The 27,995-nt window shown below is 42.4% G+C and overlaps 2 protein-coding genes across 6 annotated transcripts in view; both read left to right on the top strand.

Moving 5' to 3' along the window:
- The window catches only part of MSANTD4 (Myb/SANT DNA binding domain containing 4 with coiled-coils), an 804,538-nt gene that overhangs the window by 735,661 nt on the left and 40,882 nt on the right, over nt 1–27,995 (top strand). The window contains exon 1 of one of the 2 annotated variants that reach the window (XM_073338680.1): nt 13,708–13,728. The exons of the other annotated variant lie outside the window; for it this stretch is intronic. The gene's annotated coding sequence lies outside the window, so the exon portion shown is untranslated. Of the gene's footprint in view, nt 1–13,707; nt 13,729–27,995 lie in introns of those variants that run through there. 2 annotated transcript variants of the gene reach the window in all.
- On the top strand, nt 11–24,481 carry KBTBD3 (kelch repeat and BTB domain containing 3). Of its 4 annotated transcripts, none has more exons than XM_073338618.1 (3): nt 11–144; nt 13,481–13,728; nt 20,196–24,481. In XM_073338618.1, the coding sequence occupies exons 2-3, from the start codon at nt 13,505–13,507 to the stop codon at nt 21,823–21,825; spliced, it is 1,854 nt and encodes a 617-aa protein (XP_073194719.1). In that variant the 5' UTR covers nt 11–144; nt 13,481–13,504; the 3' UTR covers nt 21,826–24,481. The 4 variants fall into 4 exon arrangements, with proteins under 4 accessions (XP_073194719.1, XP_073194709.1, XP_073194737.1 ...); XM_073338608.1 differs by lacking the exon at nt 11–144 and adding an exon at nt 231–376; XM_073338636.1 differs by lacking the exon at nt 11–144 and adding an exon at nt 415–436.

Below are 27,995 nucleotides of genomic sequence, written 5' to 3'. Positions count from 1 at the left end.
ACTCGGGGCCGTGCGCAGTGCGCGTTCCTGGTACTGGGGAAAAATTCAACAGGGCGCGCGCCTTCCCGCTCTGGGATCAGCGCCCGGCGCGCGCAGCTCCCTTTCTCAGCGAGTTTCCAGAACACATCATCCACCGGCCACCGTGTAAGTGACGGGACGATGAACCAATCACCAGCCCACTAGGGATGGTGGCTGCTCCGTGATGGGGCGGGAGAGGAGGAAAAACGGGAGGGCGGGGTTACTTCTGAGGACAACGCGAGAAGCCACTCCGAGCACAGGGATCGAGGGACTGACAGCCGGCTGAGCCAATCAGCGTGCAGCGGCTGCATAAGCGGGTCGGCAAGACAGGCCGCAGCGTTGCCGCTCTTGGCTGCAGGTGGGTGTCTACGCGTTAGTGAGAAGGAGGCGCAAAGATGGGGCAACGGGTCTCTGAAAGGTCAGCGGCTGCGGGTGGGCGCTGGGGGCGACCCCTTCTAGCGGGTTGGCTCCTGTGGTGAGCCCCGGTCAGCCCCCGACTGCCCGTAGTGTCAGAATTTACCTCCCCTCAGAATGAGCGCCGTGTTGTTACTGAGCATGCGCGAGCTCTGCGAACATGCGCAGTGGCAACTGCTGAAGCCCGCCCGGCTTTGCTGTCAGAATCGGCTCGCTGAGCTAGTGGCCGCGAAAGCCGGGGGTGACCGGGGGAAAGGCGCGGCTGGGGCGGGGGCTCCGCAGCGCTCGCGGTGCAGGCTGTCTGCTTTGTAGTCGCAACTAACCAGTTACTCCCGAGGGCGTTCTGTGCCAAATGATATACAATTCTGAAAAATTCTGCCTATTTTATTTGTCAAATAAATGTGGCAGCTCCAGCATGGCATTGGGGCGCATAGGCCACTGTGGGCACAGAGATGGGGGATCAGTGAGACTGCACCCAAGCCTGACACGACGCAAGGACAGGGCCTGTCCCCTCTGTGGCAGGGGCACCAGGTGGGGACAGGCAGGATCGTAGGTGTGGGTTGAGAGGGTTCTGTGTGGGGCAATCTGGGTGTGGGTGGCTTGGGGGGGGGATCCAGATGCACAGGGGCTTGTTGTGGGGTTCTGGTTGCAACCATAATGGGAGTCTCCAGAGGGTCCAGGTGAAGGTGGGGCTCCGTGGGGGGTCTGGGTGTGGGGGGGATAGAGCTCAGCAGGGGAGTCTGCGTGTGGTAGGCTCAGTGGGGGGTCCAGATGGTGTGGTGGGGTGGGAAACCAGGTGCAGCTGTTTGGGGCATGATGGGGTGGGATCTGGGTGCAGATGGCTCAGCGGGGTGGTCCAGGTGCAGGGGGAGTAGAACTCAGCAAGGGGGGGTTCTGAGTTCGGCGGGCGAGGCTCAGTAGGAGGATCTGGGTACGAGGGGGTCTGGATACATGGGGGTTGGGCCAATGGGGGAGCAGCTCCATCTACAGTGATGCCTTCCCCTGCAACTGAGGAGCAATGGGTGCAGGAAGCATGGGGGTGGGGAGCAGTTTGAAGAGCTTCCTGCAGCCAGGGGAGAAATCTGGGGGTGGGTGTGACCCGGCTCCGGATGCCATGCAGGGGAAGAGAAAGTCCCATCCTGCCCAGCCCAGCCGGGACTAGGAGCTGAGCCCAGCGCAGGGGAGGAACCACCAGCCAGGTCTTTCCCAGTCCTGCCCCCTACCCCACAGTGATTTACCACTCTGCCAGCTGCCCTGGGTACCCGAAACATACTGCTGGGGAGGGTCGTATGACCGCTTTTGTGGTTTCCCTTTGCTTCCCTGTCAGAAAGTCATTCTTCTGCAGGGGAAGCAGAGAAATCTGCAGGGGACATAAATTCTGTGCATGCGCAGTGGTGCCGAATTCCTCCAGGAATACCCAGTGCCTAGGAGATCCCCCAATGCCTCCCACGCTGTCCTCAAGCACAGGTGCGTGGCCAGGTGTGCAAGCCCTGCCCTTCTCCATGGCTGCCCCGAGGGTTAGGCACCAGACGGACAGGGAAGGGGATGAGACACGGTGCTGTTGAAACATGGGCCAGGGGGAGGCAAGCACAACTACTGGGGATGTTGTCCCTAGTCTGCCCACTCCACCCTCACACTCCACTTTTGTGCAAGTGTAGAGAGTCCCTCCCCCTCACCCACACCATCTCACACTGTAATGCTTCACTCCACCAGTTTTTCCTGATGAATAAGGATATGATTCTGTCACGGAAGTCACTGATTCTGGGACTTTCCGGGACTACTTCTGTGGCGGGGCTGGAGCAGTTGTCAGCCCCGGTGCTGCTGGAATAGTGGCCACGCTGTCCGGCAATCAGCCCTGACCACCAAACATCTTACCAGTGGTCAGCCCAGAGCCACCGAACAGCTGACTGGGGGCCAGGAGGAGCAGCAGTGGGGCTGGAGCAGCTGCAAACCCCAGCAGTGCTCTGTTTGTCCCCTGCCCTGGGTGTTCTTTGTAAAAGTCAGAGATGGATCATGGGCTTCTGTGAATTTTTGTTTGTTGCCTGTGACCTGTCCCTGACTTCTACTAAAAATATCCATGACAGAATCTTAACCTTACTGATGGATAATCCCAGAGCTGCTTCCTCCCCCCAGTGGCTGCTATTGCAGGATCCAACCTGCTGAGAGAGCAGAAAAGCAGTGTTCGTCAAGCCCAGTGCCAGCATTGGTCTTGTGGGAGGGAGGTACCTGTGAAAAGGGATGATGAATGACTGCACCTTTTGTTACTGTCTCAAGATCATGTTTCTTTGTTTAAAATGAATGAATTTAATAGTTCTGATAGGGTCCAGATTGACAGCTCCAGAAACTGAAGTCCATTGGCAACAAACTGCTCCATTGGTGTGTTTCAACTCTGGCCTTCACAATCTATCTCTGGAGGTGAAAGTGTGTTTCATTTCCCATGATCATTTTTTCCCCACTCAAGATCTCTAGCAGAGTGTCTTCACTGCACTTTTGTTCACTACACTAAAACTTTTGTTGCTCAGAAGTGTGAAAAAACACCCCGCTGAACAACAAAAGTTTTAATGACAAAAAGTCCTTGTGTGCACAGCACCTCATTGGCGGGAGATGCTCTCCTGGCGACAAAGCTACCGCCCCTCGTTCAGGATGGTTTTATTTTATTGACAGGAGAGCTCTCTTGTGATGAAGAGCGGCTATAGAGCTTGCTTTACAATGGCACAGCTGCAGTGGTACATCCGCACCATTGTAAGGCGCGCAGTGTAGACATACACTAAGGCCTTGGCTACACTACACTGTTTTGTCAGCAAAAGGCAGCTTTTGTTGACAAAACATTGGAGGTGTACACACTACAATGCTCCTTCCTCCGGCAAAACTCTCCTGCTTTGCTGACAAAATAAAACCACCTAAGAGGCATAGAGCATTTTTCAGCAAAGTTAGATCGACAAAGTGTCAGTGTAGACACTGCGCTTGGTTTTGTTGCTGTTAATAGCTTCTAAGAGGTGTCCCACAATGCCCATCTTAACTGCTCTGGACAGCAGTTTGAAATCTGCTGCTGTGCATCCAGATACACAGACATTCGCCCCCTCCCCTTTAAAGGCCTGGGAAATTTTGAAATTCCACTTCCTGTTTGCTGGGTGTATAGAGCTCATATTGCATCTTCCCAGCGGACCATGGTGGCTCCATACAGCAAACACTCTCCCTCTTGGAGCACAGCTGAGTTGTATGATCTGCTGACACTGTGGGGAGAGGAGGCTGTGCAGCCCTAGCTCCACTCCATAGGAACTTAGATACCTACTGGCAGATTTTTCGTGATTTGTTGGATAAGGACTATGAACAGGACATAGTGCAGTGTTGTGCGAAGATAAAGGAACTGAAGTAGGCATACCAGAAAGCAAGGGGGGCAAACTGTCATTCTGGTGCTGTGCTAAAGACCTGCCGCCTCTGTAAGGAGCTGGATGGACGCCATCCGTGTTGGCGACCCCCACCTCCACTTGCAAGAGCCCCCTGGATACTTCGGCAGTATTGGGGGTGGCAGATAGTGGACCTAACCCTAAGGACAAAGTCATGGATGAGGAGGTCAAGTTGGAGGACAATGTAGAGCACACGGCAGGGTCGTCCGGTGGCATGGTGAGTCAGGACCTCTTTTCCACTCTGGAGGGGTCTAGACAGCCCCAACAGTCCATCTCTGGCGCACGTGATGCAGAAGAGGAGAGCTCTGGTAAGTAATCTTTTTGAGTTGATGCTGCTCAGTTATGTGAGGTGGAGCTGTGCTTTGCTCTGTATGTTGTAGCAGTGGGTGAAGGAATACAAATGTGCAAGACTAGCTGTGTTTGAGTGTGCTCCACATTCTCTTCTGAGGCTAAGAAGTGTAGTGGAACAATGTGTTAATGCACTGTTAAAACCAAGATTTCACTGGAATCCTCCAGAGAGATCTCTAGGAAAATTTCCTGGTGGTACTCGACAATCTTCTGCCAAAGGTTCCTTGGCAGAGCTGCTTTGTTCCTTCCCGCATTGTAGGAAGCTTTTCCTTGCCACTTGGCAATCACTTGTAAACAGACCAAAGCGGCACGCAGATGAGCAGCATAGGCACCGTGTCTGAAGCCGTATGCATGCAGTAGATGCACCCTTGCATCCTTGCTCACCCACAGGAGTGAGATCATAGAATCATAGAATATCAGGGTTGGAAGGGACCCCAGAAGGTCATCTAGTCCAACCCCCTGCTCGAAGCAGGACCAATTCCCAGTTAAATCATCCCAGCCAGGGCTTTGTCAAGCCTGACCTTAAAAACCTCTAAGGAAGGAGATTCTACCACCTCCCTAGGTAACGCATTCCAGTGTTTCACCATCCTCTTAGTGAAAAAGTTTTTCCTAATATCCAATCTAAACCTCCCCCACTGCAACTTGAGACCATTACTCCTCGTTCTGTCATCTGCTACCATTGAGAACAGTCTAGAGCCATCCTCTTTGGAACCCCCTTTCAGGTAGTTGAAAGCAGCTATCAAATCCCCCCTCATTCTTCTCTTCTGCAGGCTAAACAATCCCAGCTCCCTCAGCCTCTCCTCATAAGTCATGTGTTCCAGTCCCCTAATCATTTTTGTTGCCCTTCGCTGGACTCTCTCCAATTTATCCACATCCTTCTTGAAGTGTGGGGCCCAAAACTGGACACAGTACTCCAGATGAGGCCTCACCAATGTCGAATAGAGGGGAACGATCACGTCCCTCGATCTGCTCGCTATGCCCCTACTTATACATCCCAAAATGCCATTGGCCTTCTTGGCAACAAGGGCACACTGCTGACTCATATCCAGCTTCTCGTCCACTGTCACCCCTAGGTCCTTTTCCGCAGAACTGCTGCCTAGCCATTCAGTCCCTAGTCTGTAGCTGTGCATTGGGTTCTTCCGTCCTAAGTGCAGGACCCTGCACTTATCCTTATTGAACCTCATCAGATTTCTTTTGGCCCAATCCTCCAATTTGTCTAGGTCCTTCTGTATCCTATCCCTCCCCTCCAGCGTATCTACCACTCCTCCCAGTTTAGTATCATCCACAAATTTGCTGAGAGTGCAATCCACACCATCTTCCAGATTATTTATGAAGATATTGAACAAAACCGGCCCCAGGACCGACCCTTGGGGTACTCCACTTGATACCGGCTGCCAACTAGACATGGAGCCATTGATCACTACCCGTTGAGCCCGACAATCTAGCCAGCTTTCTACCCACCTTATAGTGCATTCATCCAGCCCATACTTCCTTAACTTGCTGACAAGAATACTGTGGGATATCGGCTTCAATGACCCTACCACCATTTTCCACAGGTGGGAGAATTTACAATATTGTCCCTAATCGCCTGCACTGATCCACTTAATAAAACACCTAGACAATTTGCCTTATCTTGAATGCCGAACCCCCACCCAGGCTGAACTTGCTATGTTTCAGGTGTTTGCTGAGATGTGTGCTTACCAAGGGACAGTCAGAAAGTGATTGATCTGTAACAAGAAATGTATTTTACTATAATGATTGAATACCCTGCATGAACCAACAATCATGCTTCTGTGTATTGTTTCTTGTACTTCTGCAAATGTGGCCTTCAGGGGAACTCCCTACACACCAGTGGAGCGCCTCTGCCAGATAAAGAAGCGACCAAGGCAAAGCAAAGAGGACATGTTCCGAGAGGCACTCCAATCCTTAGAGAGCAAAAAAAAAGAACGCAGGGAATGGAGAGAGACCATCAAGGAAAAATTTAAAATAAAAAGGCAGGATAGAAAGGAGAGTGAGGAGCACATTCTAAAGGACCAGGAGCAGATGATAAAAGTAATGGAGGTGCAAACAGAGATGCTGAAGTCCCTAATTACTCTCCAGGCTGAAGAGATGCACGCTTGTCCCTCCTGCAGCTGATATGGAACCACTTTCCATGCCTTCCCCAAACTCCTCCTACACATTCTTTGCAATCACCTGGCCTGCCGCGGTACCCCTTTCACTCCATCTTTTTGACAGCTTCCAAAATGATAGCTGGCTACACTTCCCTTCACGATTATCTCCCTTTACACCAAGCCTTGTGTGTGTGTGTTGTTAATTGTTATTTAATAAAAACAGTTTCTGAAAGATAACCAGTCTTTGTCTCCCTCACACAGTGGTTGTGGCTGTAATTAATGCACAGTGGCAATTTGATCATTTGCTGACTACAAATCATGGTTAGGAATCATCAAAATTTTCATGCAAGGTGGCAAGTTAACAAAGCATGGCAGAGTGCCGTATAGAAAGGCACTTTACTGATGCTCATTGTCAGAATGTTGGCTCAAAGCCTCCCTAATTCAAATTGCCCCCCATTATGCCCCTCTAATAGCCTTGGTATCTGGCTGTTCAAATTCAGAAGCCAAGTGATCTGCCTCTGTTCTTCATCCCGGGGGAAACTTTTCACCCTTAGTCTCACAAATATTATGGAGCATGCAGCAGGTTGCTATGATCATGGGAATGTTTTCCTCATTTAGGTCTAACCTGCCATAAAGGCAGTGCCAGTGCACTTTTAATCTGCCAAAGGCACATGCTGCATCTGCTCAACCTATTGTTGAAGTACTCCTTGCTGCTGTCCAGGTTTCCCATGCCATGAGAGTAAGGGGTATGCTGGGTCTCTCAGGAGCACTCTGGGAATTTCAACATCCCCCACTTGGAATCTTCTGGTCTGGAAAGAAAGGCCCTGCTTGCAGCTTTCTGTACAGGCCAGTGTTCCTGAAGATGTGTGCATCATGCATCTTCCCGGACCACCCTGCGTTAATGTCAGTGAAACACCCACGGTGATCCACAAACGCCTGCAATACTATAGAGAAGTACCCCTTTTTATTGATATACTCAGTCACAAGATGGTCCAGGCCCAAAATTGGAATATGCATGCCATATATCGCCCCTCTGCAGTTAGGAAATCCCGTTGCAGCAAAGCCATCCACTATTTCATGCACATTGCCAAGAGTCACGGTCCTTTGTAGCAGGATGCAATTAATGCCCCTGCACACTTGCATTAATGCTGCCCCAACAGTGGACTAATATAATCATGTTAGGATATGCAATTAAAGATCATTGCTTGCAGAGAGGAAATCTTCCATCTCTGCAACACCCCCAGGAATCAATGCAATTTCAGTGCTTCATACTGGTACCATGCTGTTTTCTTCAGGCAGTTCTAAATAACCAAAAGCTTTAAAGCATGTCTATTTTCCTTCTGTCTAATACTAAATCTAACATATAATATTGATAAATGCCATTTTGTGAATTCAAATATCTCAGAATGTCACCAATATACGTTTTGTTACCTGAAAAAAAATGATTGTCAGAATATTAATTGCTGTAAAGTTCAGTTATTTATGAAGAGATGATGGGGACGTTTGCTGTTTTTTTACATATAAGTAACTGAGCTCACACCAAGGTAAAGCAATTTTTAATACTTGGCACAAAACAAGGAAATCAGTCTTCTAAAAAACTTACATTTTGAAAAAATGACTTAATATTTTTAGTTTAGAGAAATATCCTGTAAAATTGTAGTAACAGTCTGTTTTTAGTGTCAGATTTTAAAGTGTTGGAGTCCCATAGAGTGACTTATGGGTTTCTATAAAACTACCTCTAGCAGCAGCAAAGGCAGTTATGCTTTAATGAGATAATAAATATATTTAAATAATCTTTGTTTTACTTTGCAATGATATTTGATATTAAAATAGGAGGACCAAGAAGAAGAGAAAATTAAAATTCTCCCTATCCCACATAAAGTGTAGATATTTCTCTAAATTCCCAGCAGATTTCTTTCACAGAATCACAGAATATCAGGGTTGGAAGGGACCTCAGGAGGTCATCTAGTCCAATCGCCTGCTCAAAACAGGACCAATCCCCAGTTTTTGCCCCAGATCCCTAAATGGCCCCCTCAAGGATTGAACTCACAACCCTGGGTTTAAGCAGGCCAATGCTCAAACCACTAAGCTATCCCTCCCCCCCAAAAAGTTTTATGCCAATGTAATGCCGACAGACCCCAGTCGTTGGCGGGCAGGATCAAACCTGAGACCTCTGGAGCTTAGTGCATGAGCCTCTACAGCATGAGCTAAAAGCCAACCAATTAATTGGTGGCATCTCTTTTCCCCTAAGATATAGAAAACTGTAAGTTATCTGCATGACAGGTTGTGACCCTGGGGATGAAGTTTGGGAGCCGTTGGAACCGCTGTGCCCCCTAACTATTCAGCTGGGTTGGCCTTTCTCACACTGCTCTCTGCTGGTGACCCAGCCAGCCTCTCCAGGCCTTATCATCACCCAACATGACAGTAGGTGGCGCCACATACCCAACTGAGTTATCTGAGTGCTTTACCTAAGCCACTCATGGACAAACTGGAGGCCCCTACCCAACTTCCCAGCTCTGAACCCCGACTGGAGTATAAACCCAGAATTATACCAACTTGCGCTGCACAGAGATTTGTACAATGCAAGTGTAGTAATTAATTCGCTCCCCCCCCCCATGTGGGAAATATGTGCAACAGCCTTTCCTTTACCAGGTTGAGATTTTCCCAACCACTTCACTTAAAACACACTGGTTAAGATAAAATATAAAACAAGTTTATTAAGTGATTATAAGTGATAACATAAAAACAGCCAAACCAAAGATCCATCTAAGCCCAGTATCCTGTCTTCCGACAGTAGCCAATGCCAGATGGAATGAACAGAACAGGTAATCATCAAGTTATAACAAACAGATCAAAGCCTAGGAAATTAAACAAAAACGCAAACAAAGCCTAATATACTAGATAGATAGGATTTGAATTAGCACTAACTCACCCTGACTGATGATACAAGTAGTCCATCAAGTTCCCATTCACAGGCTAGAAATGCCTTTAGCCTGGGACCAGCACTCCCCCCAGTTCAGTTATTGTTCCTCAGGTGTTTCCAGTGTTCTCTTGCATGGCGAGTGAGGTCAAGAGATAATGTCATGCCCCATCTTTTATAGTCTCTCCATATGGCGGGAACCCTTACCTCCAAGCTAAGTTCCCAGCCCAGTTTGTGGAAAAATACAGGTATGAAAATAGAATTCAGTGTCATGTGATCTGGTCACATGTTTTGCTGAGTCATAGCAGCTGTTATCCATAGACTGTCTGAAGTGTTCCCAGAAAGGCTCACCAGGTGGGGGATAAGCTTCTCCTATGGCCTATTGTTTCCCTTCATGGCCCATTACCTTGAATAGGCCCTTCACAATCAGCTGTCCAGACTGAAAGCATCTTGCCTAGTGGGTGTCACCCAGGGGTAACCACATTTGAAATACAGATACATCGCCAATATTCATAACTCCTGATATGAAAATGATACACGCATACAAATAGGATAATCATATTCAGCAAATCATAACTTTTCCAATGACACCTCACATGTCACATTTTGTACAAGGTGCATCATAATTATAATTACATTATAATCATACCACTATGATGAATATAGGGTGCAGAGTGCCACAATCAGCCTTTAAGAATACTTTTTTATTAAACTAATATCTGGTAGGAAGGGTCTCCCAGATTGGTGGAAAGCTCAGTGACAGAGGAAGTGTCTTTGTGAATAAATTTTGTTTCTCTTAGTGAAGTTATCCACCTGTGTGGAGCAGACAGCTGCTGGGAACTCTCAAGCAGTAAAGTGATTTTTTTTCACCAACCAGGAAAGAGAGAATACATTCTAGGCTATAATATTATCTGGGGTAAAGAAAAAGATGTTCGGGGTTATTTGTTTGTAGTATATTATAGGGTAAAGGTGGTCTAAGGGTATGTCTACACTACAATTAGACACCCATGGCTGTCCCATGCCAGCTGACTCAGGCTCACAAAGCCTAGGCTAAGGGGCTGTTTAATTGCAGTGTAGATGTTCGGGCTTAAACTGGAGCCTAGGCTCTAGGACCCTGTGAGATGGGAGGCTTCCAGAGCTCAGACTACAGCCTGAACCTGAAATGTCTACTCTACACCACAATTAAACAGCCCCTTAGTCTCAGTCCCATGAATCTGAGTCAGCTGGCATGGGAAAGCTGCAGGTGTCTAATAGTAATGTAGACCTACCCTAAAGAGCCCAACCTTTGAAAGCTGTATGTGTGAAAGACAACACTGAGTTACAGATTGTTTGTTTGTATTTTGGAAGTGCTTAGGATGGCTCAATTAAGATCAAGGCCCCGTTGTACTAAGCACCGTACAAACAGAATAAGAAACATTTTCTGTCCCCAAAAAATTCATTCTAAAGTTCTGTTCATTTCCACTGTTGTAGTAGACCTTGTGGAATGGATCACATTGCTCTTAGCAGGAGGCTTGATGGAGGAATTGTAACTTTAATGCTATTGTGATCTATCTGGAGATGGTTGTCTTGGATGCCTTTCAACCTTTTTTCTGACTCCTGTATAAGTCTGTGTCTGTCTTTCATCATATTCAAGTTTTGTTAATGTAAAATCTAAAGGCCTGTCCCTATCCAGGATATGAAGTTGATATTCAAATTAGTATTTTGGCCTGCACACAGAAAAAACATGAAAAAACTGATTTAAGTAGAACTGTGTTCCTCGTATTTATAAAATCAGGAGAACATCTGAGTGATTGTCTGCAAAGTGATGTGATGAAATATAGAAAATAAAGTTTCTTTCACAAAGAGCTCCCAAACCACTGACTCTTGCAGCTGTTGTGATTCCGCTTAGAAAAGAGCACTTGAGTGTCAGCAAAAAAAAGGATACTTCTATTCAGAATTGTTGTGGGTTCCGGGTTTAGTCTGGAATATTTTATTCCACTGTGGCAATTTAGATGGGCTATTATCTGTTGTCATTTTCAGTCAACATTGTGGAGGTCTCCTGCAGAATCTTGAAAGAAAAAATCTATAGCATTAAGCTTTAAACAGGAGGTCTGATTCTCATTTAGGCCTGGGGTACACCTAGCCCCCACTGTAGATGCAGCTAGATTGATGAAAGAATTCTTCTGCCTCTTGGAAAGATGGATTACCTACATCCGTGGAAAAAGCCCTTCTGTTGATGTAGCAAGCTTCTATACTATAGCAGCACAGCAGCTGTGCCACTGTAGTGTAGACATACCCTTGCACTAAGGCCACCTTGCACTTCTCTGGCAGCATAAAGAGGCCTTTAAGTAGGTATAAATATAATTTAACCATTTACACTGCCAGAGTGGGGTAAAATGGTCTTATTGCATGAGAATCAAGCCCAGGGTGTGTTAAGGGCACTGGGCTTGAATGTTAGGGCTTTCACCAGTAAGAACTTGTCTACACAGAGGTTGCACTGATTTAAGTTAAATTAATTTAACCAATGCAAACCACTATATGTATGGTACTTATGTTACTTTCGAACTGCTGACAGCTGTTTAGCTTGCAACTTTAAATTTTACAGGTGCAAGCTAAACCAATATGAACCCGATTTAAATAGACTAAGCAAGTCCACACACAAAGTTTCACCAGTTTAACTAAGTTGGTTTAAAAACATGTCTGTGATTAAACCAGTGCAACTTGGTGTATAGGTCAGGCCTTTGTCATTCAAGTCGTTGCATATCTGTATTCCTTCATCTTTTAGGCTATGCCTATGCTTAAAATGCTACATTGGCATCGCTGCAGCTCCGCTGTCATAGAGCGTCAGTTTAGACACTCACTACAGTGACAGGAAGGAGTCTCCCATTGCTGTAGTTAAACTGCCTCCCTGAAAGAAGGAATTCTTCTGTCAACCTAACGCTGTCTACATCGGGGTTTAGGTCAGCATAGCTACGTCTCTCACGGATGTGAATTTTTCACATCCCTGAGAGACATAGTTATGCTGATGTAAGCTTCCAGGGTAGCCCCAGACCTTACTTTGGAGATCAGAGTGACAATCAGTTTGGCAAAGACTCTGGATGACAGCAATAGGCTAGTTCATAAAATTAATGTTTCCTCTGCACTGTGAACTTCAGGGATTATTTCTTGATTGGGATATGCAGGAGATTCTCCAAAACCTGTAGAGAGGTGAAGAGGGAGCTTTTTCATTCTGAATTGTGTTCTTCAAATCAAAAGTTTGTTTCAGGATAGAGCTAGGCTTGTTTGTGGTTTTTTTAATGGCAATAAAAATCTGGAATACCATTCCTAGTATATTTCTGCAGGCATAACACTGAGTATAGCTATTACCTTATGACATACAAATTTTTGAATAGCCATGAAGATTGCTTGAATTTTCTCAGGGCTGAGTGGAAAGAACAATATCAAAAACCAAGATGATTATAACAGGGTCTGGTTAACACAGGGGTCGGCAGCCTTTCAGAAGTGGTTGCCAAGTCTTCATTTATTCACTCTAAGTTAAGGTTTTGCGTGCCAGTAATACATTTTAACCTTTTTAGAAGGTCTCTTTCTATAAGTCTTTAATAAATAACTAAACTATTGTTTTATGTAAAGTAAGTAAGGTTTTTAAAATGTTTAAGAAGCTTCATTTAAAATTAAATTAAAATGCAGAGCCCCCCAGACCGGTGGCCAGGACCCAGGCAGTGTGAGTGCCACTGAAAATCAGCTCATATGCCGCCTTTGGCACGCGTGCCATAGGTTGCCTACCCCTGCGTTAGCACATGAGAGCAGGGTGGAAAATAAGTTTTCTTCCACTCTCTGCCTCTGCATGTGCAGGAGGGGACTAAGTAGCTTAGGTACAGCTGCTCACTGCCCCCACCTGCATGTTAAGCCTAGCAAATGCAGGGTTGTAAGGGGCTTTTTTTGCCACGTTATTCCACTCCATGAGTGCACAGATAGTCATGATCTGGGCCATACGATGTCATATTCATTTGCCATAGAAATGAGAAAATTCCAACTTTATAAACTAATACAAAAGAAAATCATGTAGCAACTATTGCCTCATTCATTTAATGAACTATGTATCAACTCTGTGGAGTAAAATTATTAGATTCAATGTAAACCCAGTGAAAAGGTTCATTAATGGACAAATCTTAGCAGTGATGCACATTATTTACATACTAAATCTTTCATTCAGAATTTTTTTGTGGCATTAAGTTGTTTTTGAAATAACATTATAAAATCAGTAATTTATTTTTCCATTTCAGATTTAGGAATATATTGAAGAAACCATGGACAATCAACAGGATTTCATTAGCATCTCAACTTGCAGTGGAATTTCTGTTCCTGAAAAGAAAATCAACTCCTTAGTAGCTGAAGATCATGGTCAGCAAATTCTAAATGTACTGCAAAGTTTCAGAGAAAATAATATCTTTTTTGACTTTAAAATACTTGTGAAAGATGAAATAATCCCCTGTCATCGTTGTGTACTAGCAGCATGCAGTGACTTTTTCAGGTAAGCCTACTTTTAATGTAATTTTGAAGAGAGTAGTTATTTTTAAATTCTTGGTGTGAAAGTATAACTACAGAAATTAAGGTAAATCAAAGTGACATATCTATTCTCAGCATTTTGAGCAAAGTAATTATTCATATTAAACTCAGGTCCAGTCATGCATATTACCAAAAAATGGAGTGACCCTTTGTCTGAGGTGCACACAGCAGTCTGCATTCTAAAATGTAAATGTAGAATCCTAATTAAATATTGTGCACTGGGAAGACTGTGCATGTCTTCTGTATCTGTATTTGAATGTCCACAACACAAAATATGGTTTGACTTAATGTGGGGAGGGCCAAACCCTATACCTCATACTTTCTTATTGTAGAATGCCCACAAGTAGATCATGAATATATTTATTATTATACATTTTTCCATAACATTTTCTGCAGCATGGGGCACGGGTCACTTGCTGGAGGATTCTCTGCACCTTGAAGTCTTTAAACCACGATTTGAGGACTTCAGTAGCTCAGACATAAGCTAGGGGTTTGTTACAGGAGTTGGTGGGTGAGATTCCGTGGCCTGCGTTGTGCAGGAGGTCAGACTAGACGATCATAATGGTCTCTTCTGATCTTAAAGTCTATGATTGTATGAATAAACTTCACAAGGGGTTTCTCAGATAAGTAGACAGTAGACTGATGCTTACGGGGTGACTTGATCACAGTTTATAAGTATGTACATGGGGAACAAAATGTTTATAATGGGCTCATCTATCTGGTGGACAAAGCTATAACAAAATCCAATGGCTGGAAGTTGAAAGTAGACACTTTCAGACTGGAAATAAGGTTCATTTTTTTTAACTGTTAGGGTAATTTGCCACTGGAACAACTTACCAAGGGTTTTGTTGAATTTTGTGTCATTGGCAAATTTTAAAATCAAGATTGGATATTTTACTAAAAGATAGGCACTAGTTCAAATAGGAATTAATCCAGGAAGGTCCTGTGGCCTGTGTTATTCAGGAGGTCATATGAGATGATCACAGTGTTCCCTTCTGGCCTTATGATCTATGAATGAATCTATAAATGCCATATGTATGACTGAAAAAACAAAAATCCCAGCAATTTTTCAAAAACTTCAACTAAACGCAAAATCCAGCCTCAAATTTGTGGCCTTCCCTGTGGTAACTGGAGCCATAAATTAATTAATGAATAACTAACACTCATCTATGTACAGGATGTAGTCCTTTCAGTTATAATATAGATGATCTTCATTGCCAAAAGACCCTGGCTAACCTGTGCTTCAGTAAAGCACTAACCTGCAAATCTACACTGAAAGATTTCTAGGTTTACCGTTCACTGAGGCAGAAAATTTCAGTACTTCTGTTGTTATGAAAAGCAAAAGTAGTACAAGTGAGATTATGTTTCCCAGAGATCAAAAAAGGAGTAACATTGCTGCCCAGCCTTGCCATGGCATAAACTCAAGCCCTGGGATACTTACTGCTGATTGTCCCTCCTTCCAGTTTCTCCACTTGACCTCCTTTAACAGAAAAAAAATTCTCATTCTAGCTCCTACAAGAGTGAAGGGGAACTGGTTGGTCATACTAAGTGTAACAGGAGGCCTTTAGAAAGGCTGCCTCCATAACCCTACTTCCGCCTCTTTCTGCAGCAGTTCTTAAGATAGCTACCCCTGCACTGCTCTACATTCAAGCTAGTGATGGGAATAAGTAAAGATGGGGAGAGAATGAGAAGCTGAAGGAGCTATGGTTCATTCTTCCACTTCAGCAAAAATAAGGCTGATGTTCAAGATATTTTTCTTTCCCTCAAATACCCTGAATTCTGCACAAAGGAAGTCATGTTTCTCAAGAACTACTGTTGAAGAAGGGAGGAGTGATAAGAGAGGGGATGTTTATTTCTGTTCACTTCACTAGATGGATCTTCTCTCCTACAGCAGAGTTGCTCACAGGAGCAGTGACTGCCTAAAACCATCCTACCTCCTCTCAGCAGTAGAAGCCTCTGGGCAGTTTTACACTTAAAATGCTGCAACGCGTCAGTGAAGATGCTACTGTGCCGATGGGAGAGCTTCTCTCATCAGTGTAGTTAATCCATGTCCATGAGAGGCGGTAGCTATGGGGACAAGAGAAACTCTCCCACAGAGCGCTGTCTACATCAGGGGTTAGGTTGGTTTAACTGCATTGCTTAGGGGTGTGGATTTTTCACACCCCTGAGCAACATTGTTATACTGATGTAAGTTTGTATTGTAGACCTGGATAGAAAGGAGCAACACTAAATATCTTAGTTTTTCATGGTTTCATTTAGAACGTAGGTGGGGCAGGCAGTTGACATGGCAAAGTGTAGGTCCAAAGTGTAGGTCCACTACTTAGTGGGGAAGGAGAGCTAATAATGGGCAACACAAACAGAGGTATTTAATGCTATTTTGCTTCAGTCATCACTAAAAAGGTTAATTTTGACCAAATGCTTAACACAATTAATATTAACAACAAAGGAGAAAGAACACAAGCCAGAATAGGGAAGGAATAAGTTAAAAAATATTTAGATAAGCTATATGTATTCAAGTTGGCTGGACCTGATGACATTCACCTGGGGTATTCAAGGAACTAGATGAAGCAATCACAGAACCCTTAGTGATTTTCTTCAAGGATGGGTGAGTCCCAGAGGTCTGGAGCAGGGCAAACATAGTACCTATCTTTAAAAAGGGGAACAAAGAAGACCTGGGGAATTGCATACCAGTCAGACTAACTTCAATTGCTGGAAAGATACTGGAACAAATTACTAAGCAGTTTGTAAGCACCTAGAAGATAATAGGGTGATAAGTAAGGCTGTGAGTTTGTCACGGAGGTCACGAAAGTCCCAGATACCATGACTTTCTGTGACCTCCGTGACTTCTGCAGAGGCCGGTGTACCTGGCTCAGGGGCAGCTCAGGCAGCCCCTGTGCCAGTCGCACTGGCCTTTGCTGGGGCAGTCTTGGGCCCCCGCACACCACCCCCACAAGCAGCAGAGCTTGGGTGTAGGAGGGGGCAGGAGGTTGAGGCACAGGACAGGGTGAGGCAGGCTCTGGGTGGCACTTACCTGATTGGCTCCCCAGAAGTGGCGACATCCCCCTCACTCAGCTGCTAGGTGGAGGCATGGCCAGGCAGCTCTGCATGCTGGGTACGCAGAGGTCTGCACTCTGGGTACGCAGAGGTCTTCCAGGGGGTACATCAACTCATCTAGATATTTGCCTAGTTTTACAATAGGCTACATAAAAAAGCACTAGTGAAGTCAGTACAAACTAAAATTCCATACAATGACTTGTTTATACTGTTCTCCATGTCCATTAAAGATGTTATCAGTTTAATCTGCAGCAAGGGTGATTTAGGTTAGATATTAGGAAAATCTTTCTGACTATAAGGATAATTAAGCAGTGGAACAGGTTATCACCGGAGGTTGTGGAATCCCCCTCACTGGAAATTTTTAAGAACGTACTAGCCAAACGTGTGTCAGGGATGGTCTAAGTATACTTGGTCCTGCCTCAGCAGAGTGGGATAGACTAGATCAGTGGTTCTCATACTTATTGATCACACCTCCCTTCTTTGTGTATGTAGTAGTTTACACCCTCCCTCCACACAAGTACATATACCAATACAAAAAAATCAACATAGAACTCTCACTAAATATGAAAAACAGTAAGGCAATGATTCAAACAGAGCCAACAATCCATAGTAAAAAGAGCAAAACTGCAACTGTGGTCACTGCTTACAATGAAATGTGCACACCATGTTATAGCAAATGGATTAACATACAGATGCAATGACTTTGTATAATGCTGTGCAAGCTTAACAGATATCCATCAAAATGCACAGCGTCATCTAGAGTCAAATGCACCGTGCCATCTGAGGGTCTAGTATGTCTGGAGCAATCAGCTTTGCTAGTTATTCATTGCTGTGGGTAAAATGTGCACTGTATGTTTTTCCCCCCTAAAGCTTCTCACGCCTCCCCCCCAGAGGGGCCTGCCCCCGAGTTTGAGAATCTCTGAACTAGATTATTCTTGAGATACGTTCCTGCCATACATTTCTATGGTTCTTTGTTGGTCTACAGGAAATGTGATGTCACCAGCATTGTCTTTTCACCAGCAGTTATTAGTATGCAAACTTCACTGATTCTAAGCTCCCCACTTTAGCATCTCACTAATCCATGCTAGCTAGTATGTATTGAGTAATGCAAATATAATCAAAGCAAATTACAGTTCAATTTGCAGAATGTCATTTTTAAATATTGCAGAATACCATGAGCCAAATTCAGCTTTGACACAAGTAGGAGTAATTGAAATAGAGTTGCACACTTTCATACCAGAGCTGAATTTTGTCCCAAGAATGAAAGAACATAGCACAGTGGAATGGAAATGGCTTATAAAAAGTCTGAATATAATTGCTGGTTGTGTACTCTCTTCACTTCAGTGAAGTGCCACAGAGTGCTTCAACCCTTACTTGCTTTCTCTTGGAACTTAACCTCTTGGGGTATGTCTACACAGCCCACAGCAGTGAGCCTCCCAGGCTGTGTCAACAGACTCAGGCTCATGGTACTTCACTAAAAATAACTGCATAAATGTTGCAGCTTGGGCCCTGAGGCCTAGGGAACAGTGTGGGCTTCTGAGCTCCAGATGCAACTTTAAAGAACTGTCTACACAATTATTTTGACCATGGTAGCACAAGCCCCATGAGTCCAAGTCTATTGACCCAGGCTGGGAGGCTTACTGTGTAGACATGCTCTTGGTGACAATAAGTGTGCGTGTATGGAGGGTTCAGTGCAGGAGTTGTGATCTTATTGTGATGTGACTGTGACTGGCTGCATAGTAACTTCCCTCTCTAGGGAACATAGGACACTGGGACCACACAAGAATCATATTCAAAAAATCTCTCCCTCTCCATTGTTTGGCAGAATATAGGGGCTAGGCAGGAAGTTGCTTAAATTTTGGGACTGCCAGACAGCCAGACACAGTTGGTTTATAAACCAGGCACAAAGAGATCAGGGACCAGAATGGGGGAAAGGGTGTTCTTATTACAGGAGACTGTCAAGCAGAAACTTAGCATAAGAACATTTACCATGGGAGTGTGCTTGTATCCCAGAAGAGAGGGTCTTTATTTTGCGATTGTATTTGCTCCTGGGTATATCAGTGTGTGGGTTATAGAAAAGCTCCACCTGTCACAGTGACATTTTAAGTTTAAATCATTTAGGATAATGTATCATGGGATGAGAGGAGAGGAGAGGTTCCACAAGGCCCTTCATTTTTTCTCTCCTATACCCTATTGATTGGTGATATCTGCTCATGGCTTTAACTACCATCTTTACATTGACTCAAAATCTACCTTTCTGCTCCCAGGTCTAATTCCCTCCATCCAATCCTGCATCTCAGCCTTGTTTTCTGGCATCTCTTTGTGGATGCCAACTTAAATTCCACAAGGCCACAGCTAAGCTCCTGATTTTTTCCACCATCCCCAACCCCTTGTTATAACTGTGGACAACACCACTATCTGCCCAGTTGCTCAGGTCTGTAACCTGGATATTAGCCCTTTTTTTAACCCGCCATCAAGGCTTTGCCTGAATCCTACTTCTTCCAACATAATATTAAACTATTGATTTAAACTATTGATCCTTTCCCCTCTGTCCACAGTGTCAAAACTCATCTTGGCCCTTACCATCTCATGTCTTGGCTATGACAACCTCCTCCTCCTCTCTGGCCTTGACAGCTGCAGTCTTTTCCATCCCCTGCCATAAATCTATTAAAAATATTGCTGCCAAGATCATTTTCCTAGCTAATCCCTTTGATCAGGTCACCCTTCTCTGTTCCTCCATTGGCTTCTCCTTTTCCATCATATCTAACATATGCTTCTTGTCTTGACCTTTGAGGCCCTTCATATTTTAGGCCCACTCAGCTTATCTGCTGTATTATTTTATTGCACCATCTAGATCAGTGGCTCTCAACCTTTCCAAACTACTGTATCCCTTTCAGGAATCTGATTCGTCTTGTTCACCCCCAAGTTTCACCTGACTTAAAAACTACTTGCTTACTTAATCAGACAAAAATATAAAAGTGTCACAGCACACTATTACTGAAATTGCTTCTTTCTCATTTTTACTATATAATTATAAAATAAATAAATTGGAATATAAATATTGTACTTACATTTCAGTGTATAGTATATAGAGCAGTATAATCAAGTCTCTGTCTGTATGAAATTTTAGTTTGTACTGACTTCACTAGTGCTTTTCTATGTAGCCTGTTGTAAAACTAGGCAAATATCTAGATGAGTTGATGTACCCCCCTGGAAGACCTCTGTGTACCCCCAGGGGTATGTGTACCCCGAGTTGAGAACCACTGATCTAGATTTTTTTTCTAGATTTTTTTTTCAGTATAGTGTTTTCTTGTCTTCTGTTTGCTAGATCTATAATGTTATTTAATTTGTGTATATGTCTCCTGTATTTTACTGCAGAGCCATGTTTGAGGTAAACATGAAAGAAAGAGATGATGGGAATGTTACTATTAGTAATTTATCACCCAAGGCAGTGAAGGCTTTTCTCGATTATGCCTATACAGGAAAAACTGAGATAACAAATGATAATGTGGAAATGTTCTTCCAGTTGTCATCATTTCTTCAAGTTTCACACCTCTCCAAAGCTTGCAGTGACTTTCTAATAGAAAGCATTGATCTTGGGAACTGTTTACAATTGTTGTCTATATCAGAAAGTTATGGTTCTGTTCATTTGTTTGATCATGCACTAGAGTTTGCACAGCACTGCTTTTCCTTGCTACTCAAATCAAGTGATTTCTTGGAGATGAATTTTGAGGTATTACAAAAATGTATTGAAGCAGATGAGCTATATGTTCTGGAGGAAGAATCTGTGTTGAAAGCTGTCCTACAGTGGACCAAACATAATTTAGAAACAAGACAGAAGCATCTCCATCACTTGATTAAAAAAGTGAGATTACATCAGTTACCTGAAAAGACACTGAAGGACTTGTTGCATTCTGAAGAATATTTGCTTCAGAGCACTGACTGCTTAGGAATAATCAACGATGCAATTAAAAGTGTACAAAACTCCAGTGGCCTGTTTCCAGATGCTCGTCCTTCAACAACAGAAAAATATATATTTGTTCACAAGACTGAAGAAAATGGAGAAAACAGACACACATTTTGCTATAACATCAAAACTGATAAATGGAGAGAACTGCCCCACACACACATAATTTATCTGCCAGGGTCAAGTTTATCTAGTTATGGAGAAAAAATATTTATAACTGGTGGGTGCAAAGGGAACTGCTGTAGGACTGTTAGACTTCATATTGCTGAACCCTTTCATGATGCCACTGACCAGACTTGGTGCTACTGCCCAGTCAGCAATGATTTCTCCGTAGTGTCAGCTATGAAAAAACCAAGGACTATGCACACATCTGTCATGACTCTAAATCAGTTATTTATAATAGGTGGAAAGACTAAAGGAGCTCAAGACATCAGAAGTCTTTTGGATGTGGAATCTTACAGTCCTCTCTCCAAAGAATGGAAATCTGTAAGTCCGCTACCGAGAGGCATATACTATCCAGAAGCAAGTGCATGTGAAAATATAATTTATGTCCTTGGTGCTGAAGTAGAGATTACTGATGCCTTTAATCCATCCCTGGATTGTTTCTTTGAGTATAATGCTATAACTGATCAATGGTCTGAGCTTGTAGCAGAGTTTGGGCAGTTTTTTCATGCAACTTTAATCAAAGCTGTTCCAGTGAACTGCACATTGTATATATGTGACCTTTCCACCTACAAGGTTTATAGTTTTTGTCCAGAAACTTGTGTTTGGAAAGGGGAAGGATCTTTTGAATGTGCTGGCTTTAATGCAGGAGCAGTTGGAATAGAAGATAAAATTTACATACTAGGTGGTGATTATGCTCCAGATGAAATTACAGATGAAGTCCAAGTCTACCATAGCAACAGGTCTGAGTGGGAAGAAGTCACACCAATGCCAAGAGCCTTAACTGAGTTTTATTGTCAGACGATTCAGTTTAATAAATACAGAGACCCATGGTCATCTGTAGGGCAGTGTGCTCTGGAGCATTTTGAAACATTGTGAGTTATATGAGTCTACTTAAATGCACAAGTTTTTAAAACATATTATTTTTAGCTGTTGCTATAGTTTTTTGCAAATAGTTTATATTATATTATAAACATGTTCTGTTGACAACTTATGTTGTAGAATTGATTGTTTTTATGGTAATCATGTATATCAACTTTTACATAGGTTTATATGCAACTTCTTTTCAGATGTCGTTTGAATAATTTGCAGAGCAACATCACTTTTCAAGAAGTATAGTAATAGGGGTTTAATTTTGTAATATCTATGCACTTTTACTTATATCTTCATGAATGCCCCCATGGACAAATCGCTGAGCAAGAAAATGGTGTTGATATTTTTCCTTCATAACTTATGGTGTAGAAATATGCTGAATTTTTTGTTTAACCCGAGCAGAGGGGCTGTAGACATCATTGTGTCAGTTTACTCTTGCTGCATTGACAATAACAAGAGCAAATGCCAAAGAGGGCTTCACATTCACAAGGCATTGATTGACTCTGGATATTTAATGTGAAGGGAATAATGATTTTTACAGTTTTATTTCACTGTGGCCTGTTTTCCCTACTCCTGTACTTGCTGTCTGTCTTCATCCTAAAGCTGTTGTCAGACACCTCTGAGACTGACACTATTTTGTAAGCAATTGCTGTATGGTGTGTGATTCACACAGCAGCCTCCTGCACCTTTGCAGATGGTCATCTTGGCAGTGTTGTCAAACACAACTAGGCCAAAAGAGCAAGATTCTTGAGGGTGCTCTCATAACTAGGTCTTCCATCTGTCAAGTGTATAGTGCTACATACTACAGCCATGTCTATACTACTGGCTAAATCAGCATTGCTGCGATCGATGCCGCGGTATTGATTTAGTGAGCCTGGTGAAGGCACGCTAAGTCCATGGGAGAGTGCTTTCCCATCAACATCTGTACTCCACCTCCCCGAAAGACAGAAGCTACGTCAATGGGAAAGTGTCTCCCATCAACAATAGTGCGGTGCAAACACTGCTGTAAGTCAACCTAAGTTACGTCAACTTCAATTATGTAATTTACGAAACCGAAGTAACGTAACTTGGATTGACTTACAGCGTTAGTGTAGACCAGCCCTAAGTCACTGGGCTGGCCTCTACAGTAGTTTGTATCACAGATTCTAGATATTATTGCTTAAATTAACTGAATTGGAACAGTGTGTGTTTCAGTGCATATAAAATACCAAATACAATACTGAAAAATACACAAAAAACCCACACTTTAAAAATCAAAGTGGACAAGTATTTCTAAAGTCAAGTAATTGATTTTTTTTAAAAAATTGTAAATAGTGTGTGTTTTAACTGAATTAAAAGACACTTCAGGATATGTACTTTCACTTTGTACTTCACAATCCATCTTAGGTGTAGAAATACTATATGGTAACCACTAAGTATATTGCTTAGCTTTTTTTAACATAGTAAGCTATTATAATAAGAATGTTAAACTTGCAATGGATTTTTAGTATTCCTATTAATCTACATATAGGTCATGGGGAAAATTTAGCCCCCTCACCTCCAAAGTGGATCTTTCACAGAGGAAGAGGTGCTAATTAGGGTGTGCACACCCATTGCTGGGCTGCACGCACAGAGACAAGCACGGGAAGACTGGAAATAAGGAAAGAAGACAGACATCTGTCCTGTGGAGGGGTATTAGCCTGAAAGTAGCCTTCACAGAAGGGTTCTGTAATTTTCTACAACCTGGATGGGAAAGATTCCTTTTCTTTCCAGTGCTCGGCCCAGCTACTTGAATTTGCCCTAATGAATAATGTATACTATAGTGACAGTATATTTGAAACAGTAAACTCATGCTATGCTAGACAGAATTATACTAAGCATTTGGCTATAGCATGTATCCTGCTTAAGCAATGTAAAAAAATTAAAATTGCAGGGGAAAAGCTATAGAAATCTTTTCTGATAGTTTAGACTATCTGGATAATTTTAGAAAATACCACATGTGCATTGGGCTGACATTTTGGAAAGGTCAAGTCAGTATTAATGTCTGGAATTGACTATCTCTTTGTGGCTGTTTTTTGTGGCTAATATTTCTGTTTCAAGCACTATACAATCTAAGGCCCCAATCCTGCAATTGGTTATGCAGACACACCATTGAAGTCAGTGGGGCTCTGTGCTGGTGAATGGTTCTGTCCACCTGGGCCTTTTAGGATTGGGCCTTAACACAGGTAGTTCATAGAATTATATTAATATTTTTAGGGCAGTGCTAACTGCAAAAAAGAGCAGGGAAAAAGCAGAATCTTATGCTTTCATGCACACATCCTATTGAAAGTGTTTTCCAGAAGTGCCTAATATACACTGTCTTTCTCTGGCTATAAACCCCATAATATTTTAAATGGCAGAAATAAGATTTTAATTCTTCAGTTGGATTTCTGTGATTTTAGTGAGACACAGTGCATGTGACTATAGAATGGTTAAACCTACCAAATCCCCGTGAGTCTAGCTGCAATTGACGTCTCCCCTATGTGCAGGCCATAATGGCCACTTTTATCATATCAGTCTTAGATCAAGATTGCACCAGTCAGTACCAGGTATTCTCAGATGTTACCTGCTCTATTACAAGGAAATAAAGACAAAAACAAAAATAGCACTGGCTTAATAATTTGGTATCAGACAGCCATATGAAGTTAGCCAATATTTACCAAGATGACTTTCATAAGAACATAAATGAAATTTTGTAAATTTAAAGAGACTGTTCTTTAAATAAATCTGTAGTTTGTAATAAGATTTAGGTCAAATTCTGTTAACAAAAAATAGTAAACAGTTTGCTATTGGTATTGAGGTTTTAGTGTCAAGAAGGTAACATCTACTTTTATACTACTTTTTTTCCTAGATAATCCCCGAATTTATTTACAAACTATGGTTAAATATAATGTACTTCACAATCCTCCCACTGAAAGCAACTGTCACTTGGGTTAGAACACAGCGGTTGATTCTTAATGCAAAGCAAATGTTCAGAACAATTCAGGAAAAGTGAAAAACATCAAAATGAAACCGCAAGGAAAAAATCTAAGTAACTATATAGTATAATAACCCAGTTTCAGATTTGGTCAGGACACTGAAGCTAACGCTACTATTCTTGCAAAATCTAGGATGGAGTCTTACTAACCATGAGTTTTTACAACCTAATTGTCACTTCTCATCAAAAATATAGGGCCTCATTCTCCACTGCTTTGTCCTTGTGTCGTAGTTTACACCCATGTAAAGTGAGTAAAATTGATGTAAAATGCTAGGACATGTTGGATGTGCAGTTTATCAAGGTGTAAATGACAGGTTCAAGGGAATAGAGAATCAGGCCCATAGTATTTTTAACTATCACCATCACTAGCAACTTGGTGGGCTACGGTCAGCATTGAGTCAGGGGAAAGAATGACACCAACTGAATCACAAATAGTATTTATTATGTAACAATCTGACTTTCTTTGGAGGTCTTCTATCCAAGTACTGTTTAGGCCTAATCCTGTTCTGCTTTGGGCATCTGATGGAATCATAACCCAAATGGTAAAACTCTCACTATTATTTATATCTGTATTTTGTCAAATATATATATAATGATGCTTCACTCAGATTTTTATTTGAAAATAGATATGTTCCTTTAATATTTTCTTAAAGCCGTGCTACATTTTGCATATCTAACAATGACTAAGAAATGTCTTTAAATCCAATAAAATATCTGTAAACAAAACCCATGTATAATTGATGAGAATGAAACCACGTGAAAGAGCTGACTGAAATGATTTTTTTTTTGCTCATAACTATAATTCAAGAGGGAAGCAAAATTTAAGGCACAGGTAAAAAAGAGGTGGTAGTAGATGCAGTCATTAAAAATTGAATGTTGTTTGTTTTAAAATAGCAGGCCAATTTCTCTGCTAGTGCAGCTACACTGAAGTTAATGCAATTACACCAGCAGATGATTTGACCCACTGTTCCAGGCTAAACCATGTACAATGCTATGTGCTGCCTAAAGATCATAAGGCATTTTACACATGTGCATTAAGTGGCTTTAACTTTTCTTCATCTATGGAGAGCACGTTGCTGTCCTTAAAGCACAAACAACTAGTAAATTGCACAATGCATCCTCTCAGAGGAGTAGCACTTACCTTTAGGTACCTCAGTGTTACACAAGGGCATGGAGACGACAAATGTAAGACATGTGGCTTGGTTAAGCAGTTACTTTTGTTCTGCCTTTCTGACACCATTGTTTCAGTGATAAAAATGGATGTGTGAGGTAAAATAATTTGTCAGTTTAACATATGCCTTGACTTCATTCCTAATTTCCCCACTTCTGTTATCCCATGAATTAGCAACATTTCTCTCAGTCATTTCTACACAACTATTTAAAAATTTTTACATATCCTACATCTGTCACAGGTCAGGGCCACAGCACCTGTATTCCCCCTCCATGGTACCCTTAAGAGCTCCCCTTCTAGGCTCCTCAGGCAAAGACCCACATCTCTCTTACTTATGACTGAGGTTTTTCTAGGCTGCACAGTTCCCTGCCTACACTGTGATATTCCCAGTAAGCCAGACCACCTAAAAGGCCAACCTCTGCACTTTGCTTTCTCTCCAGAGGCTATGAACAGCATAATTGTCCAAAATTATAAGTTACCATACAGCTTTTTATAAGCAAGCACATTTATTGTTAAAGTGAAAGCATTACAGAGAAAACATAAAAATATAAAAGAATCTATATACATGTTCAAAATTTACAACTGAGTTTACCCTGTGCATTACAAGTTCATAACTGTCCCAGGTTCAGAACCAGAAGAGCCATGAATACTTCAGTCTTTCCTTTATAATAACTTGGGCCTTTGATCTTGGCCTCATATAACAGGTAATCAGCAGACAATGGCTCATGTCTCAGGGTATAACTTCAAAAGACTGAGTTTTTGCAAACAGGAAGTGGGGAATTTGCATTCACTTCCCCCTAGCTATTGCCCAGGAAAAAAACTTAACACATGTTCCAAAAGTCCATTTTTGTCGGGCACATTGTTCAATATAGTCCTTTAATACCACCACCACCACCCTCGGTCTCACACCTGTCATAGCTCCCCCCTTGAGAGGTTACATACAATCACAGCCCACAATAATGCATAAACCATTCATTTAATACAATGGACCCCAAAAATACTTAGTCTTAATTCAGTAAAGTCCCCCAAGCATACTGCAAGAAATTGCCTTATCTGTCACAACATCAAGCATTAAACAGAATGAAGTTGCTGAAAGGAATTTTATGACAATTATTTAATGTATGACTATTGTCATAATGCAGAATTATTTTAAAGAGATATATAATTCAAGTTTTGAATGATTTTTGGAGCGACTGGCAAACTAAAGGAAATTTTCCAGAGGCAGTACAATTTTTTAATGTGCATCCAGAAATGGAATTTGTCTACCACTGTGATTTCCTTTGCGTAATTAAAATGACCTGGACTAAAAACATATAAAAGAAATAACAGGTGTTCCTCATGACCACATTTAGATTCACTTATAATGTATTTATGATCCAATTCCCTACTCATGTTTGTGGTCATGTGTATTACAAATCCCAACTACAGATACTAGGAATGATGGTACACAGAATCCTGATATATGTACATTGGTGACAAATAATTACAAAGGAACAGATCTGGCAGTACTTAATCAGCTAAATTTCCCATGGAGTTTAATGTGTGCTTTGCCTGACTAAGGACTGCAGAATTATCCAATGATCAGGTGATAATGTGGTAGTATCAGTTACTTTACAGTTTCCATTGCCTCCAAAGAGTTGTTAGAATATGGTATGATATTTATGTAGCTATACAATTTACTAGGGTTATAATGGTACGGGAGAAAAAGGTAAATTGGCCCAATTCCTGCATTCAGAGAATTATATCTGAGAGCAGAATTGAGCTCAATGGTTAGGCATGTTAAACTAAAAACATGGCTTCAAAAGATAAGGGATCACATTCCTGCAATTCTTGTAGTCCTTAGTCATGTGAGTAATCTCATTGAAGTCAATGAGACTACTCAAATAGGAGTTACTTGTATGAGTAAGAGTATGCTTTATAAAACTGTTAATTACAAAAATCACAACATTAATGTGAATACTTTTTTGTAATTATTTTCTTTTGACTTCTGTAGACTCTCAATACATTATG

Source organism: Lepidochelys kempii, chromosome 1 (assembly GCF_965140265.1).
Source record: "Lepidochelys kempii isolate rLepKem1 chromosome 1, rLepKem1.hap2, whole genome shotgun sequence".
NCBI classification, from domain to species: Eukaryota; Metazoa; Chordata; order Testudines; family Cheloniidae; genus Lepidochelys; species Lepidochelys kempii.
Note: the sequence above shows the minus strand (reverse complement) of the source record. Positions and strands in the feature narration are given on the sequence as shown.

Excerpts from the sequence above, each read along its gene's own strand:
- KBTBD3 (XM_073338618.1), top strand. The coding sequence starts at position 13,505 with ATGGACAATCAACAGGATTTCATTAGCATCTCAACTTGCAGTGGAATT. Across the intron at positions 13,729-20,195 it reads GCATGCAGTGACTTTTTCAG|AGCCATGTTTGAGGTAAACA; the intron begins GTAAGCCTACTT and ends ATTTTACTGCAG.